The sequence below is a fragment of the Ranitomeya imitator genome, chromosome 1 (assembly GCF_032444005.1).
Source record: "Ranitomeya imitator isolate aRanImi1 chromosome 1, aRanImi1.pri, whole genome shotgun sequence".
Lineage (NCBI taxonomy): Eukaryota > Metazoa > Chordata > Amphibia > Anura > Dendrobatidae > Ranitomeya > Ranitomeya imitator.
Genome location: NC_091282.1, coordinates 1,140,973,039 through 1,140,996,930, shown reverse-complemented (window position 1 = coordinate 1,140,996,930; position 23,892 = coordinate 1,140,973,039). Strand labels below are relative to the sequence as shown.

At 44.8% G+C, this 23,892-nt stretch overlaps 1 protein-coding gene across 1 annotated transcript in view; it reads left to right on the top strand.

Annotated features, from left to right (window-relative positions):
- SLC30A9 (solute carrier family 30 member 9) overlaps nucleotides 1-23,892 on the top strand; it is a 125,200-nt gene that overhangs the window by 42,179 nt on the left and 59,129 nt on the right. The window contains exons 5-9 of the mRNA XM_069744537.1: nucleotides 10,598-10,690; nucleotides 16,661-16,743; nucleotides 17,229-17,287; nucleotides 21,194-21,261; nucleotides 23,780-23,882. Of these exons, the coding sequence (XP_069600638.1) occupies nucleotides 10,598-10,690; nucleotides 16,661-16,743; nucleotides 17,229-17,287; nucleotides 21,194-21,261; nucleotides 23,780-23,882 (406 nt within the window). The remainder of the gene's footprint in view (nucleotides 1-10,597; nucleotides 10,691-16,660; nucleotides 16,744-17,228; nucleotides 17,288-21,193; nucleotides 21,262-23,779; nucleotides 23,883-23,892) is intronic.

Here is a 23,892-nt window from a genome sequence, read left to right as displayed (position 1 = left end):
TCCTTCGTTGGGCCGAAACCAACCATTCCATCATCTCTGCGGTGCACATTCCGGGAGTCGAGAACTGGGCGGCGGACTTCCTGAGCCGCCAGGGCCTTGCCTTGGGGGAGTGGGAACTCCACCCAGAGGTCTTTCGACAGATCTGTCTTCGCTGGGGGACCCCGGACGTGGATCTGATGGTGTCCAGATTGAACGCCAAGGTTCACAACTTCATTGCTCGTTCTCGGGATCCCCAGGCTATCGGAGTGGATGCGCTGATATTCCCGTGGCATCAGTTTCAACTCCCATACGTGTTTCCTCCACTTCCCTTACTGCCGAAGGTGATCCGAAAGATCAAGACGGAGGGGGTTCCGGTCATTCTAGTCGCCCCAGATTGGCCACGCCGCGCTTGGTACGCGGAACTCGTTCAGCTCGTAGCCGACGTCCCCTGGCGGTTACCAGACCGCCCAGACCTACTTCGCCAAGGTCCTATCTGCCACCAGAGCTCAGGGGCCCTACGTTTAACGGCGTGGCTATTGAAACCTGGATTCTAACTCGTGCCGGTTTCTCTCAGCAGGTCATTCCCACCATGTTAAGTGCTCGCAAGGCGTCTTCCGCCTCCATCTACCACCGCGTCTGGAAAACCTTCTTCTCATGGTGCAGGCTCCGAGGGCATCCTCCTTTCGTTTTCTCTATCCCTTGTATCCTGAATTTCCTTCAGTCTGGTCTGGATTCCGGTTTGGCCCTGAGTTCTCTCAAAGGTCAGATCTCAGCGTTATCCGTGCTGTTCCAGCGTAGGATCGCCACCAACCTTCAGGTCAAGACTTTCATCCAGGGAGTCTCCCATGTGGTTCCTCCCTACAGGATGCCGTTGGAGACCTGGGATCTCAACTTGGTCCTGGGGGTTCTTCAGGAACCTCCGTTCGAACCCCTTCAGGACGTTCCGCTTTCTGTCCTCTCTTGGAAGGTTGCCTTCCTGGTAGCGGTGACGTCCATCAGAAGGGTTTCAGAGCTCGCCGCTTTATCCTGCCGGGCACCTTTCCTTGCCTTTCATCAGGACAAGGTAGTCCTACGCCCTTCTCCGGCGTTTCTTCCGAAGGTGGTCTCATCTTTCCACCTTAACGAGGACATCATTCTTCCCTCCTTTTGCCCGCAGCCCAAACATAGGGTCGAGAAGGCTCTCCATACTCTGGACGTGGTACGGGCTCTCAGGAGGTACATTTCCAGAATGGCGCATTTCAGAAAATCGGACGCCCTTTTCGTGCTCCCGGAGGGTCACAGAAAGGGTTTGGCTGCGTCAAAATCCACGATAGCCAGATGGATCCGATCTGCTATCCAGGAATCCTATCGGGTCAGGGGCAGTCCTATCCCGGCGGGGATTAGAGCACACTCCACTCGGTCGATGGGCGGTTCCTGGGCCATCCGGCACCAGGCAACAGCGGAGCAGGTTTGCAAGGCCGCAACGTGGTCCAGCCTGCATATCTTCACAAAGCATTACAATGTTCACATCCATTCCTCTGCGGACGCGGCCCTTGGCAGGCGTATCCTACAAGCGGCCGTTGCGCATTTGTAGTCAGATGGTACACGGAGTTATTTGGTTGTATTGTTTCCCTCCCAGGGACTGCTTTGGGACGTCCCATGGTCCTGTGTCCCCCAATGAGGCGAAGGAGAAATAGGGATTTTTGTGTGTACTCACCGTAAAATCCTTTTCTCCGAGCCACTCATTGGGGGACACAGCACCCACCCTGGTAGCCTTACCTTTTTTGGTCTTTGACTGTTTGTTTGACATGTTATATACTAATGTTACTTGATATATTGTTGTTATTATCCTGCTGCTTTTGCACTGAACTGGGTCTCTGGAAGCCAGCATGAGGGTGTATACTGCAGGGGAGGAGCTAACCTTTTTTTCTCTCAGCTTAGTGTCAGCCTCCTAGTGACAGCAGCATAACCCATGGTCCTGTGTCCCCCAATGAGTGGCTCGGAGAAAAGGATTTTACGGTGAGTACACACAAAAATCCCTATTTTTCTCGGATTTTCCTAAATGGTCGGTGCAAATGACAGTCAGTCTAATAGAAGTCATCCCCCGTTAGAGTATACATCGCATTTTATTGAAGAAACCTCCCAATGATAACAGTATAATCTCCAAAATGAATAAAAACTCAAAATGCACTCTTCCAAATTATTAGGCACAGTAGAATTTCTATACATTTGATATGTTTTAAAAACTGAAAATGCTCATTTGTGGAATTTGCAGCATTAGGAGGTCACATTCACTGAGCAAAAAAGCTATTTAACTCCAAAACATCCTAACAGGCCAAGTTACATGTTAACATAGGACCCCTTCTTTGATATCACCTTCACAATTCTTGCACCCATTGAACTTGTGAGTTTTTGGAGTTCCTGCTTGTATTTCTTTGCATGAAGTCAGAATAGCCTCCCAGAGCTGCTGTTTTGATGTGAACTGCCTCCCACCCTCATAGATCTTGTGCTGGATGATACTCCAAAGGTTTTCTATAGTGTTGAGTTCAGGGGAAGATGGTGGCCACACCATGAGTTTATCTCCTTTTATGCCCATAGCAGCCAATGACTCAGAGGTATTCTTTGCAGCATGAGATGGTGCATTGTCATGCATGAAGATGATTTTGCTCCTGAAGGCACGTTTCTGCTTTTTAGACCATGAAAGAAAGTTGTCAGTCAAAAACTCTAAATACTTTGCAGAGGTCATTTTCACACCTTCAGGAACCTTAAAGCGTCCTACCAGCTGTTTCCCCATATTTCTGGCCCAAAATGTGACTCCTCCACCTCCTTGCTGACGTCACAGCCTTGTTGATACATGGTGGCCATCCACCAACCATCCACTACTCCATCAATCTGGACCATCCAGGGTTGCTTGACACTCATCAGTAAAAAAGACTATTTGAAAATTAGTGTTCATGTATGTCTGTGCCCACTTTAACCATTTCTGCTTGTGAACACTGTTTAAGGGTGGCTGAATATTAGGTTTATGCACCACAGCAAGCCTTTGAAGGATCCTACACTTTGAGGTTTGAGGGACTCCAGAGGCACCAGCAGCATCAAATAACTGTTTGCTGCTTTGTAATAGTATTTTGGCAGCTGCTCTCTTAATCCCATGAATTTGTCTGGTGGAAACCTTCCTCATTATGCCTTTATCTGCATGAACTCTGTCTGTGCTCTGTTTCAGTCACAAATCTCTTCACAGTATGATGATCACAAAGTTTTTGTGAAGTATCTAATTTTTTCATACCTTGTCCAAGGCATTACACTATTTCATGCTTTTCAGCAGCAGAGCGATCCTTTTTAGTTCCCATATTACTTGAAACCTGTGGCCTGCTTAATAATGTGGAACATAATTTTTAAGTAGTTTTCCTTTAATTAGAATCACCTGGAAAACTAATTATCACATGTGTTTAAGATTGATTTCAGTGATCCATTGACCCTGAGACACAATACCATCCACAAGTTTATTTGAAAAACAAAACCATTAAATCTTCATGACACTTAAATCCAATTTGCATAATAATTTGGAATACAGTGTATAAATCATAGCAGAAGTTTTAATTGGGCTCCCCCGAGCAACAAAAAATAATTATGGTGACCCCTTCACAGCCCTCAATGCAGTATAATGAGCCTACATACAGTATAATGGCCCCATACTCCCCACACTATATAATGGCCCCCACTAGCCTTCCAAAAGTATAATTGCCCCCACACACTATGATGAACCCCACACAAACCTTCACATTATATAATTGCTTTTATACATTATACTGGTCCTCACATAGCCCTCAAAATATTGTAATGGCCCCCAAATAGCCCTCCAATTAATATAATGGGGCCCACATATCCCTCCAAACATTATAATGGCCCCCACATAGCCCTCCAAATATTATAATGCCCCCCACATAGCCCTCCGTATAATATAATGAGCCCCATAATTCTCCATATAATAAACTGAACCCCATAATCATTCATATATTATAATGCACTTGCCATAGTCCTCCATACAGTATAATTCACCGATAGTCCTCCATATAGTGTAATGTACTCCCCATGGCCCTCCATATGTTATAATGCACTCTCCTTAGCTCTCTATATAGTATAATGCACTCCTCAAAATCCTCTATACAGTGTAATGCTCTCCACATAGTCCCCTATACAGTATAATTCTCTCCACATAGTCCTTTATACAGTATAATGCTCTCCACATGGTCCTCCATATAGTATAATGCACTCATGATGGTCCTCCATATAGGATAACGCACTTCCCATAATCCAATGCAGTCACCATAGTCCTCCATATAATATAATGCACTACCCATAGTCCTACATATAGGATAACGCACTTCCCATAGCCCTCCATATGGAATAATGCTCTCCCCATAGTCCTCCATACAGTATTATGCCCACCAACAATGTATTCACTGATTTAAAAAAAAAAAAAAAATATATAATACAATATTCACCTCAACTCCTAGTTCTCCTGCTGCTCCGCTCTCTGTAGTGAGCGCTCTGAAGTGTTGCATGCTTCAGCGCATTGGACGCAGCGTAGTGATGTCATCGTGTCTGCTGCGCTGAGACGTCAGATGCCGAGAGGGAGGGTGCGCGATGACAGGCGGGGGGCCCAGTGCTGACAGTTACCGAGCCCTCATGGCTCACGGGACCCAAAGCATGGCCTGCTGCCATTGGCGGTACGCTGCTCTGTGCCAGACTGTGTGCTGAAGTGAACAGAAGGTGCGGAAACTCAGTGGAGTCATTGACCACCATTTCCTGCCTTTCTCTAGTTCTGGGAATATTCACTATTAGTGTTGAGCGATGCCTTCCGATATCTGGATCGGATTGGATCGGCCGATATCCAAAAAATATCGGATATCGTCGATACCGGAAACCAATGCAAGTCAATGGGACACATATCGGAATGAAAATAAGCCCTTTCTTTCCTTCCACATCCAGTTCCGGAGGGGGGAAGAGTGTGGGCAGTGCGTGGGTGGAGACTGCTTGTCTGTGTGGGACCGTGGGCTGTCTGTGCGGGCCTCTTGGGGGTCTGTTCTGGCTGCTGGGGGTCTGTGCGGGCCTCTCGGGAGACTGTGCGGCCTGCCGGTGGTCTGTATGGGCCTCTCGGGGGTCTGTGCGGCCTGCCCGGGGGTCTGTGCGGCCTGCCCGGGGGTCTGTGCGGCCCTCTCGGGGGTCTGTGCGGCCCTCTCGGGGGTCTGTGCGGGGCTGTCGGGGGTCTGTACGGGGCTGTCGGGGGTCTGTGTGGGCCTCTCGGGGGTCTGTGTGGGCCTCTCGGGGGTCTGTGTGGATCTCTCGGGGGTCTGTGTGGGCCTGTCGGGGGTCTGTGTGGCCTGTCGGGGGTCTGTGTGGCCTGTCGGGGGTCTGTGTGGCCTGTCGGGGGTCTGTGTGGCCTGTCGGGGGTCTGTGTGGCCTGTCGGGGGTCTGTGCGGGCCTGTCGGGGGTCTGTGTGGCCTGTCGGGGGTCTGTGCGGCTTGCCGGGGGTCTGAATGGGCCTCTGGGGGGGGGGGGGGTTTGTGCGGCCTGACGAGGGTCTGTAGGGGCCTCTTGGGGGGTCTGTGCGGGCCTCTCCGGGGTCTTTGTGTGCAGGCATCGTCCGATGGGACTACAAGTTCCATCGGGCTATGCCTGCTACAATGGCAGTGTTTGACACATTAGCCAATGATGGGACAGTAGTAGTCCCATCATCCGGCTAAAGTGTTTAATGTAAAAAAAAAAAAAAACAACATACATACATAAATACAACATACATACATACATACATGCATGCATACATACAACATACTACATACATAATACATACATACAACATACATAATACATACTACATGCAACATACATACAACATACATACAGCATACTACATACATACTACATACATACTACAAACATACTACAAACATACAATACATACTACAAACATACAATACATACTACAAACATACAATACATACTACAAACATACAATACATACTACAAACATACAATACATACATACAGACACACAGTACATATAACATAGAGTACATGCTCACCATCACTTGTCATTTTGATCCCCGAAGCCATTGTCATCTGTAAAAAAAGATTAAAATAACAAACAACCAATATACTCCCTGATCCGCAGAAATCCACTAGTGTCCCACAACGATCTCCCGTGGAGAACGGCAGCATCAGCTGATGCGTCCGCTCTCTAGGGGCTCCAGGAATACAATGATGGGAGGAAGGTATGTACTCTGTTATATGTACTGTATGTCTGTATGTAATGTATGAATGTATTGTATGTAGTATGTATGTAGTGTGTATGTAGTGTGTATGTAGTATGTACAGTTAGGGCCAGAAATATTTGGACAGTGACACAAGTTTTGTTATTTTAGCTGTTTACAAAAACATGTTCAGAAATACAATTATATATATAATATGGGCTGAAAGTGCACACTCCCAGCTGCAATATGATAGTTTCCACATCCAAATCGGAGAAAGGGTTTAGGAATCATAGCTCTGTAATGCATAGCGTCCTCTTTTTCAAGGGACCAAAAGTAATTGGACAATGGACTCTAAGGGCTGCAATTAACTCTGAAGGCGTCTCCCTCGTTAACCTGTAATCAATGAAGTAGTTAAAAGGTCAGGGGTGGATTCCAGGTGTGTGGTTTTGCATTTGGAAGCTGTTGCTGTGAGCAGACAACATGCGGTCAAAGGAACTCTCAATTGAGGTGAAGCAGAACATCCTGAGGCTGAAAAAAAAGAAAAAATCCATCAGAGAGATAGCAGACATGCTTGGAGTAGCAAAATCAACAGTTGGGTACATTCTGAGAAAAAAGGAATTGACTGGTGAGCTTGGGAACTCAAAAAGGCCTGGGCGTCCACGGATGACAACAGTGGTGGATGATCGCCGCATACTTAATTTGGTGAAGAAGAACCCGTTCACAACATCAACTGAAGTCCAGAACACTCTCAGTGAAGTAGGTGTATCTGTCTCTAAGTCAACAGTAAAGAGAAGACTCCATGACAGTAAATACAAAGGGTTCACATCTAGATGCAAACCATTCATCAATACCAGACAGGCCAGAGTTAAATTTGCAGAAAAACACCTCAAGAAGCCAGCTCAGTTCTGGAAAAGTATTCTATGGACAGATGAGACAAAGATCAACCTGTACCAGAATGATGGGAAGAAAAAAGTTTGGAGAAGAAAGGGAACGGCACATGATCCAAGGCACACCACATCCTCTGTAAAACATGGTGGAGGCAACGTGATGGCATGGGCATGCATGGCTTTCAATGGCACTGGGTCACTTGTGTTTATTGATGACATAAGAGCAGACAAGAGTAGCCGGATGAATTCTGAAGTGTACCGGGATATACTTTCAGCCCAGATTCAGCCAAATGCTGCAAAGTTGATTGGACGGCGCTTCATAGTACAGATGGACAATGACCCCAAGCATACAGCCAAAGCTACCCAGGAGTTCATGAGTGCCAAAAAGTGGAACATTCTGCAATGGCCAAGTCAATCTCCAGATCTAAACCCAATTGAGCATGCATTTCACTTGCTCAAATCCAGACTTAAGACGGAAAGACCCACAAACAAGCAAGACCTGAAGGCTGCAGCTGTAAAGGCCTGGCAAAGCATTAAGAAGGAGGAAACCCAGCGTTTGGTGATGTCCATGGGTTCCAGACTTAAGGCAGTGATTGCCTCCAAAGGATTTGCAACAAAATATTGAAAATAAAAATATTTTGTTTGGGTTATGTTTATTTGTCCAATTACTTTTGACCTCCTAAAATGTGGAGTGTTTGTAAAGAAATGTGTACAATTCCTACATTTTCTATCAGATATTTTTGTTCAACCCTTCAAATTAAACGTTACAATCTGCACTTGAATTCTGTTGTAGAGGTTTCATTTCAAATCCAATGTGCTGGCATGCAGAGCCCAACTCGCGAAAATTGTGTCACTGTCCAAATATTTCTGGCCCTAACTGTATGTAGTATGTATCTAGTATGTATGTAGTATGTATGTAGTATTTATCTAGTATGTATGTAGTTTGTATGTGGTATGTTGTATGTATGTATGTAGTATGTTGACATGGATTAAAGTTGACTCAACCTCTGTCCTGTGTCCTTGTGTGTACCACATTGAGAATGGAGAAAAGAAAGAACACCAAAGATCCGTCTAAGGACTTGAGAAACCAAATTGTGAGGAAGCATGAGCAATCTCAAGGCTACAAGTCCATCTCCAAAGACCTGAATGTTCCTGTGTCTACCGTGCGCAGTGTCATCAAGAAGTTTAAAGCCCATGGCACTGTGGCTAACCTCCCTAGATGTGGACGGAAAAGAAAAATGCAGTCCGAGGGTACAAACAGTGTCAACCCGTACTATCCGTCGGCGTCTGAATGAAAAGGGACTGTATGGTAGGAGACCCAGGAAGACCCCACTTCTTACGCCGAGACATAAAAAAAGCCAGGCTGGAGTTTGCCAAAACTTGCCTAAAAAAGCCTAAAACGTTTTGGAAAAATGTTCTCTGGTCAGATGAGACAAAAGTAGAGCTTTTTGGGCAAAGGCATCAACATAGAGTTTACAGGAGAAAAAAACAGGCATTGAAAGAAAAGAACACGGTCCCTACAGCCAAACATGGCGGAGGTTCCCTGATGTTTTGGGGTTGCTTTGCTGCCTCTGGCACTGGACTGCTTGACCGTGTGAATGGCATTATGAAGTCTGAAGACTACCAACAAATTTTGCAGCATAATGTAGGGCCCAGTGTGAGAAAGCTGGGTGTCCTCAGAGGTCATGGGTCTTCCAGCAGGACAATGACCCAAAACACACTTCAAAAAGCACTAGAAAATGGTTTGAGTGAAAGCACTGGAGACTTCTAAGGTGGCCAGCAATGAGTCCAGACCTGAATTCCATAGAACAGAGGTCCCCAACTCCAGTCCTCAAGGCCCACCAACAGGTCTTGTTTTCAGGATTTCCTTTGCATTGCACAGGTGATGCAATTATTACCTGGGCAAGACTAAGGAAATCCTGAAAACATGACATGTTGGTGGGCCTTGAGGACTGGAGTTGGGGACCCCTGCCATAGAACACCTGTGGAGAGATCTAAAAATGGCAGTTTGGAGAAGGCACCCTTCAAATATCAGGGACCAGGAGCAGTTTGCCAAAGAAGAATGGTCTAAAATTCCAGCAGAGCATTGTAAGAAACTCATTGATGGTTACCGGAAGCGGTTGGTCGCAGTTATTTTGGCTAATAGTTGTGCAACCAAGTATTAGGCTGAGGGTGCCAATACTTTTGTCTGGCCCATTTTTGGAGTTTTGTGTGAAATGATCAATGTTTTGTTTCATTCTCTTTTGTGTTTTTTCATTTAAGACAAATTAAATGAAGATGATAATACCAAAGAATTTGTGTTTCCAATCATTTTAAGGGAGAAAATGAGTATTATCTGACAGAATTGCAGGGGTGTCAATACTTTTGGCCACAACTGTATGTTGTATGTAGTATGTATGTAGTATGTATGTATTATGTATGTAGTATGCATGTAGTATGTATGTTTTATGCATGCAGTATGTGTGTAGTATGTATGTAATATGTATGTATGTTGTATGTATGTAGTATGTTGTATGTATGTAGTATATTGTATGTATGTAGTATGTATGCAATATTTATGTAGTATGTTGTATGTATGTAGTATGCATGTAGTATGTATGATGTATGTATGTAGTATATTGTATGTATGTAGTATGTATGTAGTATTTATGTAGTATGTTATATCTAGTATGTTGTATGTATGTGGTATGCATGTAGTATGTATGTTGTATGTACTGTATGTAGTTTTTTTCTGTTTTTTTTTTTTACATTCAACACATTAGCCGGATGATGGGACTACTACTGTCCCATCATTGGCTAATGTGTCAATCACTGTCATTGTAGCCCGATGGGACTTGTAGTCCCATTGGATGATGCCTGCAAACAAACACAAAGACCCGCGGCAGTTCGCACAGACCCCCGGCAGGTCGCACAGACCACTGAGAGGCCCGCACAGACCCCCGTCAGGCCCGCACAGACCCCCCCCATGGTCACGCACAGACCCCGCCCGCACACACAGACACGCAGTCTCCGCCCACGCACCGCCTAACTCCATTATAGTGCATCATTGCACTATGGGAACTTCCGATTCCGGTATCCGATATCTTAAAAGTTTCGGAACTCGGTATCGGAAATCCGGTACAGCGAATATCGTCCGATACCCGATATTTGCAGTATCGGAATGCTCAACACTACTCACCATGGATACCTTCTACAGAGGGAAAAACAGTATGTAAGCAGGGCCTAGAAAGCTTTTCATGTGAGAACAGAACATAATTAAAGTGGAAGCTTGGCCTTAGCCACTGTTATATTAACACAATTTTTCCTTGTCTTTCTATGTAGTATCAGCGCCATTACAAAAACCCCACCTCCATTGGTGCCTCATCCAAGGGCTGTTTAGTTACATTTATAGCGCCAACATACTCCATATCTCTTCACAGAAATAGTAACTTCTCACAATGGTCCACATGAGAAATCTATTTAGACCACATTAACTTCTATTTTTTTATCCCCCATTAGTGACCTGGAGTCATTACGCAAGATTAGACGAAGAAGTCCACATGATGACACCGAGTCGTTCACTGTGTTCCTACGATCGGATGTCGAGACGAAGTAAGTGCATATAACAACTATACTAAGGTATAGATTCCTTGCCCAGAAAATAGAAGAGCTCTATAATAATTAAATTCTAAATAGTTTATTGAAACAATTTTAAAAACCTTTATAAATTGTGCATAGGGAATGCCTCAAAAAGGTACACAAAAAACGCCAGACATCAACAATGTTGTGAATACTCAAGTGTATAGCATAGTTTGGGACACAGCGCCAGACATCCTCCATGCCACATGACTATTTAATTATTAGGTAATATTAACCTATTTGTATTCTATATATACTATGGCCATGATGATCGGTTGAGATCCTGAGTAGTAACCCGGGCTGTAAGGCTGTGTGCACACGTTGTGGATTTGATTGCAGATCCGCAGCGTTTTTTGCCGCATGGAATTGCATCAAATCCGCAGTGTAGTGCACAACCAATGGGAGCCGCAGACTTGTTGTGCACATGCTGCAGAAAAAAACGCACCGAAATGCAGCTTTTTTTTCCACAGCATGTCTCTTCTTTTGTGCGGAACTGCACCGTTTCTGCACCCATAGACTTGCATTGAGTCAGTCACATCCACAGCAAAACCGCAGATGTAAAAAAGATCTGCAGTTTTGCTGCGGATGTGGGTCCGAGAAACGCTGCCGTTCGGGAGGAGGGAAGTGTGTGGGCGGTGACAGTGTGCAGGGCTGTCCGGGTGCGTGCGAGGCTGTCCGGGTGTGTGTGTGGGGGGGGGGGTGTGCAGGCATCATCCGATGGGACTACAAGTCCCATCGGGCTATACCTGCTACAGTGACAGTGAGTGACACAGTAGCCAATGATGGGACAGTAGTAGTCCCATCATCCGGCTAATGTGTTGAATGTAAAAAAAACAAACAAACACATATACGCATGTACAGTGCATACAACATACACCATACAGTACATACACCATGCAACATACAGTACATATACCATGCAACGTACACCATGCAACATACAGCGTACACCATGCAACATTCAACGTACACCATGCAAAGTACACCATGCACCGTGCAACGTACATACACCGTACAACATGCATACACCGTACAACATGCATACACCGTACAACATGCATACACCGTACAACATGCATACACCATACAACATGCATACACCGTACAACATGCATACACCGTACAACATGCATCATACACCGTACAACATGCATCATACACCGTACAACATGCATAATACACCGTGCGACGTGCACCGTGCGACGTGCACCATACAACATACAGTACATACATACATACAACATACATATAGACATACAGTACATACATATAGACATACAACATAGAGTACATTCCCACCATCACCTTGATCCCCAAAGCCATTGTCACCTGTAAAAAATATTAAAATAATAAACAAACAATATACTCCCTGATCTGCAGATATCCAATTAAAACGAGCGTCCCACGACGATCTCCCGTGGAGAGGAGCCACATCAGCTGATGCAACCGCTCTCCAGGGGCTCCAGGAATACAATGACGGAAGGTATCCTTCCGCAATGTTTTCCTCCGCCGCTGTGAGAAATCGTCCCTACTCTCACTTGTGGCACTGCTGTGTGGGAAAATTCCCACGCAGCTTTGCCGTAAAGTGGAATCAATGAACTCAGGTAACCTCTTCAGTGATGCACTGCAGGAGCCATTGTCTCCTGTCTGTGTCACTGGAGGTCTATAGAGCAGTGACATCCCCCAATGTCACTGTTCTGCAGGGGAGATCGTCATGGGACACTCGTTAGTAGTTGGACTACGGCGGAAAGGGAGTAAACGGTTGTTTTATTGTTTTTATTTTTTTGCAGGCGATCGAGTATGGTAAGTATGGTGAAATTAAGAATATTAAAATACTTTTTTTCTCACTGTGTCTTTATTTTTTAACTCTTTCACTACTATAGGATTAATAATGGATAGGTATCTTATTGACGCCTCTCCATTACTAACCGGGTTTAAAGGGAACCTGTCACTCCCCCAGGCGTTTGAAACTAAAAGAGCCACCTTGTGCAGCAGTAATGCTGCATTCTGACAAGGTGGCTTTTTTTAGTTATTGGTGCTGTAAATGCAGAAATAATCCGTTTTTTAGTTTGTCCGAAATACCTGTCTTCAGTCCTGGAGGCAGGCCTTTCATCCCCTGCTGCAGACACCTCACAGCCGTCACTCAAGTCTTCTTGGTGCCGGGCGCCGTCTCCTCAGCGCTGTTTGTTTTGAAATCTGCCGACGCCTGCGCTCTTTTGTCATGCCTGGGGCAGGCGCAGTGAGCGCTGCCCGTCTGACCTCATATGCAGTCTCGCTGACTGCGACTGTGCGGCCGCCCTGCTTGTGAATCCCAGCCCCTCAGTGTCTTATGATTTATTTGCACTGCGGGGCTGGGATTCCTGGGCATGCGCACTGCGTGTCTAAGCCACTCACCCAGGTCACAGTGCGCATACCCAGGAATCCCAGCCCCGCAGTGTGAATAAATCATAAGACACTGAGGGGCTGGGATTCACAAGCAGGGTGGCCGCACAGGCGCAGTCAGCGAGACTGCATATGATGACAGACGGGCAGCGCTCACTACGCCTGCCCCAGGCATGACAAAAGAGCGCAGGAGGTGGTGTCCGGCGTTGAGTGACGGCTGTGAGGTGTCTGCAGCAGGGGGGGAAAGGCCTGCCTCCAGGACTGAAAACATGTATTTTGGACAAACTAAAAAACTGATTATTTCTGCATTTACAGCACCAATAACTAAAAGAGCCACCTTGTCAGAATGCAGCATTACTGCTGCACAAGGTGGCTCTTTAAGTTTCAAATGCCTGGGGGGGTGGCAGGTTCCCGTTAATGTTACCTTACAATAGCAAGGTGACAGTAACGCCATATTACCCCATATCCCACTGCTACAGGGGAATAGGAAGGGAGGGGCTAAGTGCTGGAATTGGCGCATCTTACAGATGGGGGCTGTCCATGGCCCCTCCCTAGGATATGAATATAGGCCCGTAGCTGTCTGCGTAGCCTTTCTGGCTATAAAATGTAGAGGGGCCCCACATCAAGTAAAGGCTACGCACTCAGCTGTGGGCTGATATTCATAGCCTGGGAAGGGGCCATGGGTATTACCCCCTTCCCAGGCTACAAATATTGGCCGTCGGCTTTCCCCCTCTGGCGCAGAAAATTGCGCGGGAGCCCACGCTATTTTTTTTTCCATTTTTTTTTCTTTTAATTAAACATTAATAAACATCGGCCTTGCTATTATATATCTATGGATAATCTATCTATAGATATATTTATAGATATATCTATCCATATATCTATAGGGTATGTGTCCAAAGGCCGGATTGCCGGCGCTTTGGACGGAGCGGAAAACTCTCTCCGCCCAAATCGCCGCCCCCTTCTGTACACGCGGTAAATCCGGATGTGTTAATTGCACACATCCGGAATCTCCGCACCCTATACATAGGACCTGGTGATTTACCTTGCGGTGACGGAGCGTCGCCGCAAGGTAAACAGACATGCTGTTTTCTAAAAAGACACCGCCGCATGTCCGTAAACGCAGGGCCGCCGGATGCGTGTTCACACCCACAGTGGAGACGGGATTTCATAAAATCCCCTCCAATATGCTGTAACATCTGAACCCTGCGGGTTGAATGGTGCGGTTGTACGCAGCGTCCAATCCGCAGCTAATCCGGATGTAATCCGGCCCGTGGACACACAGCCTACACTATCCATACATCTATCAATAGATATATCTATCCATCTCGTTCCTTCTATCTATCTATAGATCTCTGTCTGTCTTCATTTCTGTCTATATTTCTATCCGCCAAGTCAGACAGTTCCTCAGCAGGAGCAGAGGCCAAAATGCCTCTGCGCATGGTTTTGGCCCAGGCTGACACAGCCTTGGCTACCCAGGACGAGACGAAACTAGGGCAGAGGAGGCTCTGGAAGCCTCAAATGCCGATTTTGCTAATGCCTCGATTTGCCTGTCCGTAGGGTCCTTAAGGGAAGCCACGTCCGGGATAGACAGAACAGTCTGCGAGAATAGCCTGGAGATGGGCGGGTCAACCTTAGGAGACTCGGACCATTTGGAGACAAGGTCGGAGTGAAAAGGGTAGAACATGTCAAGCCGTTTCCTGCCAGGGAAACGCTTGCCAGGGTTTTCCCAGTGTGTAGAGCTAGTGTTGTCAAACTCCCTGTGATTAGGAGAAAACCTAGAGGGACGTTTAATCCGTTTAAACGCAACTGAGAGCTTGCCTCATCCTCTTTTAGTACAAGCGTCTGAATGATAGCTGAAATAAGACTATCGACCATCTCCTGTGTTCCGGAAGCCTGATCTGCATCAGTCGGATTCCGACTGAGAGGATAGGTCAGACCCGACTTCCACCTGCGAGGAGGGGGAACGGACAGATAGGGGAATCCCGTCCAGGGAACTGGAAGAGTGGGGGGGATTGGGGGGGATTTTGTTGATTGAAGACTCCCTACCTGGAGATGAGGAACCATCAGGATCCCTGGTGGGAGAGGGTCCTGGAAGAAGTCCTCCTTCCCGCGCCACGAACTCTTCGGCGCAGAAGATGGCGTCGACCCCTAACCAGGGGGAGAGGGTCACTGGAAGTGACCGCCGTCTTCCTCTCAGCCCACTCCCAGGAGAGTGATGAGGAGGGGAAAAGGGCAGAACTGGCCACTGAGAAGAGGTCACCCTGAACACCCGAAAGGGTGACGGGACAAGTCCTGCCCAGCGGGTCCGAGAGGGTGCGATGTGGATAATACCACACTGCTCTCTCGGTCTCTCAAAGTGGGGAAAACAGGGTGAGAAAAACTGCACCCTGTTACCCTGAAGAAAAGAGTCTGAAAAAGAAAGGGAAAAGGTTAATAAACAAAACAAATCCTTGTAAAAAGAAATGTGGATCTGGGGTTAGATCGAGGTCCGCGTCCTACAGACACTAAGTGAAAACTGAGTTGCCTGGTGCCTGTCGGAGGGTGTATACTGCTGGGGAGGAGTTACTTCTTCTTTATTTGCATAGTGTCAACCTCATAGTGACAGCAGCATACACCCATGGTTACCTGTGTCCTCCAATGAGGCGAGAAAGAAAATAAAAAGTTTGAAAATTTCAAAAAATGTATTTTCCCAAACAAATGCAAGTGATATAGAACAAGTTTTACCACTATCATGAAATACAATTTGTCATGAGAAAATAATCTCAGAATCAGTGGGATCCATTGAAGCTTTCCAGAGTTATAACCACATAAGGTGACAGTGGTCAGAATTGAACATTTTTGCCTGGTCACGAAGATGAAAACAGGCTTCAGGGGTTAATGTTACCTGACAAAAATGGATTAAAAAACGCAGCAAAAGTGCGGCAAACACTCAGCAAAACATTGCTTCTTTACTGCCAAGAGAGTAGGTTTTGACTGCAAAAAATAAAGTATCTAAAACGCAACTTGTGAACATAGCCTTTAAGGGAACCTGTTTTACCCCCTAATTGCGGGCAGCGTGAATCAGTATCTGACTACATTACTGTAGCTGTGCGTGTTATGCTCTGTATCACTGCATTGTTTCAGAGAAAACATATTTAGAAAAGCCGGCTGGGACTATGCCTCCAGAGTCCATGACTTGTCCCCAGTGGCTTCTCCCTGCTCCAGGTCTCTCCCTCAGCACTCACTCAGAGAAAGCTGCAAGGGATCTGCCTCAAACAAGTCCTCCAAGACGAGTAGTTACCGGTCAGTATTTCAAAAGTCCCGTTTTCTCTAAAATGCCGCAACGTTTCAGAGTAAAACCGGATACAATAACGCAGCCAGTGTGGGACTCGTGCTGCCCGGGGTTTGGCCAGCACAACTCCCGTGGCAGGTTACCGGTAAGGTTTTGTATTACAAGACATGGCATTTTTTGGATTACCGAAAGATAGACAATGAGGTCACATTTCAAGTCCTTCATGCCTTTGTCGGTATTTGACATTGTTCAATCAGCGCCGACTGTATCACACTGGTGTCTTTCAGAGCTTTGGAAGTTTGGGGGAGTCCTGAGGCCATCTTCAGGGAGCGGAAGCTGAGAATAGAAGAGGAGATTGCTTACAAAGAAAGTGAGTGGAAATCTAGATTAACGATATGGTGAGCTGGTGACGAGTGCATGAACATTTATGTTCCTTCCCATTGTCTAATGTTACTTTTAGAGGAGGTACACTTACACACTTTAAAAATAAAAAAAATCACCTTCTTTTAAAACTTGTTAGGTGGGTTGTTGTTTTTTAATATTCCAGAAAATGGGTTAATTAGAATGATAAATCTTCTCAAAATACTACACTTTACACATCTCACCTCTTAAATATAGGTTAATATGTTCAGGATCTGTAGTAACTTTAGGCTTCGTGACTTTGGTTTATAATGGAGCCATAAAAATTACTATATACCAAATCCACGGCCGAAAGGATATCTGCAATTACTATTGACCCCAATTGATATTAATGGGGTTGGTCAGGCGATGGGAAACCCACAAGGAGCCCCTAAAACGTTACCATGAACAGGTTATATTTTTACTGTATTCATGTTTCTTTTTGGATTATTTTAGATTTATTTAGAAATCAGAAATTATTAAAAGAATACAAGGAATTTCTAGGAAATACGAAGGTATGGCTATTTTATTTTCTTAATTCTTTAGTCTGTAAAAGACAAAAGTTGGTTCATCAGCTCAACATGGATTGTACAGGGCAACTTTTTTTTTTTTTACGTCGCTGAATTTGGGGAAAGTTGAGCGCTCAATCGAAATTCCTTGAAGGCGTGCTATTTTGGCAGCATGGTAATAATAAATGATACCGCTTATGGAATTTTTATTGAGTGCAATGCAGAGTCATAAATCAAGTTTGCAAGCAGATTGTGAAAGCTGCTCTATGTATAAATGGTGAAAAAGACAAATGATGTCCGCCTGCGCTACAAATATCACTATTTTCAGTGTTTTTATTTTTTGTGTGAAAAGGCTTCAGATGCTGCGGATTCCTAGCTGCGTATCATCGGCATGCTACAGTGCAATATATGTGGATGGGCAAGATGAGCTGCGGGTTTTCAAGTCTGGATCTTTTCCCACAAACCTACAGATCAATTTTCTCAGCTCTTTTTGCTATAAAACATGGTGCCTGCAGGTAGATCTACATTTTCAGCACCATTGGTTCCTCTTCAGTTTAATGCCTGGTCTACATTGCAGTTTTCTCTGGTGCTATTGATCGATTTTAACTATTACGTGGCAGCTGCAGTCATAGAATCCTAGAATGTTCTAGGTGGAAGGGACCTCCAGGGTCATCGTGTCCAACCCCCTGCTCTATGCAGGATTCACTAACCCATCCCAGACAGATGTCGGTCCAGCCTCTGTTTGAAGACTTCCATTGAAGGAGAACTCGCCACCTCTCATGACAGCCTGCTCCACTCATTGTTCACCATCACTGTCAAAAAGTTTTTTTCTAATATCTAATCTGTATCTTCTACCTTTTTAGTTTCATTCCATTGCTTCTCGTGTTTCCATGTACAAATGAGCATAAAGCTGATCCCTCTACACTGTTACATCCCTTCAGATATTTGTATACAGCTATTAAGTCTCCTCTTAGCCTTCTTTTTTGCTAAACATTCTCTTTGACTCGTCTTCGTAGGACATAGTTTGCCCACCGCTCACTATCCTGGCAGCTCTTCTCTGAACTTGCTCCATTGTTGTGTTGTATGCATGTAACCATAGTCAGGTTTTCTTAAAATCATATCTGTATTTGGTTGCAATTCCCAGGAGAAAAAAATACAGTGCAAACTTTTTGCTCTGAGCTCTGCAAACCTAAAAGTGATTTTTTTACTTCCAGAAAAACCAATAACTGTGATTTATGGCTTCATTATTACACATTATCTCAGGTCATTACCCTAAACTTCTATTACTAAAGACGTAGCAATACATTAGACACTTCATTTGTGGCTCTAATAGCCTCCATTACCGACGATACCGACTCTTTTAAGAGGATCTGGAGCACGTCAGGAAAATGCTGTATAAAACTAGTACCCAAAGTGAGGAGTATAGAGGTGACAGTAGCTGGACAACACCTTAAGAGCTTGGAGTACTTCCCTGTATTCACATACTGTGTAATTAGCATGTGATCTTTGATAGACAACAGGGACAATGCCGTAATGCCTCTACCACATCTTCCCAGGTATTTAGTAATACTAAGGTCGGTGTCGGCATCATAAAGGGCAATCCCAAAGTGATGTGGGCTCGATAGGACGCTCAAACCACCTTTTGACACTGCTCGAAGGTTTCTGGACTGTAGCCTTTGCTTTTCAGACCCTTGTCATTAACACATTAGCAAATGCAGGCAACCGGGAGCAGACTGTGCTAGTGCCGCCCCACAATAGGATGAGGACTATGGCACTCATGGTGTTAATCTCTCCATGGGACTGGACACACTGGTAGACCTTTGCAACATTATGATTTTTTTACCGTTACATTTTGGGAGTTAATTGACTCTTTACTAAATGCAAATTGAATCGACTTTTGAAATGGTCTTTATTTAAAGAGTAATCGTCTTTTTAACCTTTATTTCATAAATCATTAATACTCACGCAAATAATCAACTTTGCAATATCAGAAAATTGTGCTTCTTTCTCCACCATGACTGATCGTTTATTCTCAAAATCCTCAGTTCTGGGGTAAAATCTGTATTCTGTGAAGATTTACTTTTACCTTATTGAAATAGGAGAAAGTTGCTACTGCTCAGGTTCTATATAGAGGGGAGGGAGAAGCAGCGGAGGCAGAGGTTCTTCCTTCCCCACCCTCCCTCCTCCCATTTACTGCACATCTTATCACTAACTGTCATCTCCTGTTACTATAATATAATAATCTGTCTTTCCTGAATACTGATTTTACCCATGAATTGAGGATTTTGATAATGCTCCGTCTAGGAAATGAAAAAAGCAGATTTCTCTGATCAGATATATTACAAAGTTGCTTATTTTTATGTGTACTATTGTTTTATGAAATAAAAAATTAAAGCGACGGTTACTCTTTGGGGACCCGGTCAGCACAGAATGACTGTACAAACCAAGTGCAGGTGCTTGGTGCGCCAAACATTTCTTGTAAGTGCACTTTCCTACCTACTTGTTTTCCATCCATCTCCATCCTCCTCTAACTCTATATAAATTAAAATAGTGGTGGTAGGGGAAGTAGGGGGAAAACAAGTAGGTGGGAAGGTTCTCCGAAGTATTTGTTTGCGCCCAGGGTGCACTGAGAGCCTGTGCACAGCATTTTACCAAGTAAAGTACAGACGGGGCCATATTGGGACTGTCATACTGATTAAAATGATAACTCGGGTGAAGGTCCTCAGTGGTTGATACCTTTTAATGGCTAACTGAAAAGATGGTAACAGATTGCAAGCTTTCGAGATATTTTTCTATCCACTGGCTAACACAGTACCAAGATATATTTCTTTCCTGTATCAACTCGGGTAAAGAAATCCATTTTGTAGATTTTCTTTAATCCTAGTTTGAAGTTTCCTTGTATTCATACCTTGGTGTATCGGGGTGGGACTGTGAGTGGGGTCTTCAGCTTTGTTGCGTCCTCTCCGCTCTGTCTGGTTGTCTCTTCTTCTTTATTTAAAATATTGTGCCCACCCATCCTAGCCATGGGCAGCACTTTTGCAGGTTGAGCTCTTTGAAGTCTTCAGAAAAATGGCTCTGGCAGCTGCATATGCATGGATTGTACTGTGCCATTTTACTGAAGCCCACCACTAGATCGATCCGCGCAGGCACCGCCTGGGGCTAGGACGACGCCTGCACAACATTTTAAATAAATAAGAAGGGACGAGACACCGCGGAGGGGAAGGAACAAAGCTGAAGACCCTTCCCACAGTCCCGACCCCAATGACAAAGATTAAAGAAAATCTACAAAACTGGTTTCTTCTCGTGAGGTATTATTTTAATCAGTACAACAGCAGCAATGTGGCCCTGTCTGTTCTTTACTTAGTAAAATGCTGCTGACAGGTTCTCTGTAAGAATTTCCCACCGGTGTGCTGCACCGTCTGTGCCGCCCCTTCACATAGGGGGCTGTGCTGCTGCTTCTCACCTATGATGACTCTCTACCGTTTTAATGTCTCCTCAGTGTTGGGCCAGTATTAGGCGAGTGTATTACAGGGGTGGGATGTTCACTGGTCTGTAGAACCGAACTGGAGACTCTACAGGGATTTCTGTCATCTCCGTTCCCATGATTTGTGGTCAGACTGCGACTTGTAGCTACAGTATGGGCCCATAATATGCCTGTCTGCCCCGGCCTTAGAGATGTATTACTGGGACAAACTCGACCATATTAAAAAAAAAAAAAAAAAAAGTCTGAAACAAGTTGAAAAATGCGTAACGGGGTCCTAAAATGGAATTAACAATAATAATTACAGCATAAACCGTTTTTACTTGCGGTAACTACTCCATTTTTCCTCTGACAATGATGTCCTTCGCCTTTACATAGGTTTTCTGTACAGACTATAGTATATTCTGAATTCTGTATGTCTTTGATTTCAGCCCCGGCTAAGTACAGCATCCATGTTCTTAAAGGGCCCTGGGAAGGTTGTGATGGTAGCCATTTGTATGTAAGTATGGTTCTGTTTACCTGCTTGTTTGAGAAGAGACTAAATGTTGTTTGGGTTGAAGTAGTTTTATACAGCAGTTTTTCTAAAGTTTTACGGTGCTTGAAAGGAGACATTTAAAGAAACACTTAGTTTTTTTCCTTTATTCGGTCATTAGTCCCCCAATATAATACAGCTAGTATTATCTTACTGTAGCTCTTTCTTTGGGAATTTTCTTCTTGGGTAGGTCATCTGATCTCATAGTGACTAGCAGGGAATTAGGAAAGATATATATCTTGGTACCGTGTTAGCCAGCGGATAGAAAAATATTTAGAATTGAGAGTCCTCAGTGACTTATACCTTGTTTTTTTTCAGTAAATATATTTATTAAACAGGAAAAACAATAAAAAGAATCCTTATAATGTCCAGAGCTATACATTACGCCTCTGAGAACACAGCACAAGTGTAGTTGAACAAGGACTCTGGCACATAAAGAGTGTGGTTGATACCTTTTAATGGCTAACTGAAAAGATGGTAACAAATTGGAAGCTTTCGAGACTACACAGGTCTCTTCATCAGGCAAAGACTAAAACAAATTCTGAACAATCACATATTTATGCACAACACAGCACAGAAAAATGCCATAGATAAGACAGGTGACGTGAAGCAGAATTACCATTATGTTAGTGATAAACTGTTATGTCCATAAATATTGGAACAGTTCATAAATAAGGAGTGTGAATGCTTTATTGTCCTCTGATTGGGGTCTGGTTCTATGTTATGATGCCCCCACATAGTCTGAGGAGCAAATTCCTTCATTGATGTAAAAAGACATAAACAGTCAGTGCAGGAATGAATGTGTCGCATGGATTTATGTCTTTTTACATGAATGAAGGAATTTGCTCCTCAGACCGTGTGGGGGCATCATTACAGAACCAGACCCCCAATATTTATGGACTGTTTATCACTCACATAATGGTAGTTCTGCTTCATGTCACCTGTCTTATCTATAGCATTTTTATTATTATTATTATTATACATTTTTATAGCGCCATTTATTCCATGGCGCTTTACATGTGAATACGGGGCAAATATAGACAAATACATTAAACATGAGCAGATAACAAGGCACACGAGTACATAAGGAGGGAGGACCCTGCCCGCGAGGGCTCACAGTCTGCAGGGGGTGGGTGAGGATACACTAGGAGAGGGAAGAGCTGGCTGTGCGGCTGTTCAGTAGGTTGAGGATCACCGCAGGCTGTAGGCTTGTCGGAAGAGATGAGTCTTCAGGTTCTTTTTGAAGGTTTCTATGGTAGGTGCAAGTCTGATGTGTTGGGGTAGAGAGTTCCAGAGTATGGGGGAAGCACGGGAGAAGTCTTGGATGCGGTTGTGGGAAGAAGAGATGAGAGGGGAGTAGAGAAGGAGGTCTTGAGAGGATTGGAGGTTGCGTGTAGGTAGGTACCGGGAGACGAGGTCACAGATGTATGGAGGAGACAGGTTGTGGATGGCTTTGTATGTCATTTTGAGGGTTTTGAACTGGAGTCTCTGGGCGATAGGAAGCCAGTGAAGGGCTTGACATAGGGGAGAGGCTGGGGAATAGCGGGGAGACAGGTAGATTAGTCAGGCAGCAGAGTGTAGGATGGATTGGAGTGGTGCTAGAGGGGAGTCCAGAGAGTAGGAGGTTGCAGTAGTCGAGGCGGGAGATAAGGGCATGCACTAGCGTTTTAGCGGTGTCGCGGTCAAGGAAAGCACGGATCCGGGAAATATTTTTTAGTTTGAGACGGCAGGAGGAGGCAAGGGCTTGGATATGTGGCTTGAAAGAGAGGGCAGAGTCGAGGATCACCCTGAGGCACCGGGCGGTCAGGTCCGGATAGGTAAATCTGCGTGTCGTCAGCGTAGAGATGGTACTGCATACCGTGGGATTCTATGAGCTGTCCCAGGCCGAAAGTGTAGATGGAGAAGAGTAGGGGTCCTAGAACAGAGCCTGTGCTGTGTTGTGCATAAATATGTGATTTTTCAGAATTTCTATTAGTCTATACCTGATGAAGAGACCTGTGTAGTCTCGAAAGCTTGCAATTTGTTACCGTCTTTTCAGTTAGCCATTAAAAGGTATCAACCACTGAGGACTCTCAATTCCAAATATTTTTCTAGCAGGGAATTAGACTTTGTAGTCTCCCAAGGGGTCGCCATCTCATTCACCAGAACGTCCTGCATGATGAAACTGCATGGAATATAACACATGGGAGAAGAGGGAGGTGGGGTGAAGACAGTGACTTCTATCACAGTTACAGATGATGACTGCATGGTTCCTTCCGCTTAATTACAATATAGGAGATGAGTGTTCAGGAAGATAACGGGGTGAACTGCAGGGAAGTAAGTACACTGTTAATAAACCGAGATGAGAGATGTCAGGTGGGTGGTGGAGTTACAGGGAAAAAAAGGGATTTGCTTCTTTAGGAATATTTATTGTTTGTCATGACTTAATATTCATGGACCCTGAGTAACATAGCCTAATTTTTTATTTTTTTTCCTCAAAATACAGAAACGGGTTAAACTTTTTCTTTAAGCTCTTGGCCTGGGTGTACACTGGATCAGCTAGTATGTTTTCTGAAGCTATTCACTCCTTAGCAGACACATGTAACCAGGTAAGAAGCC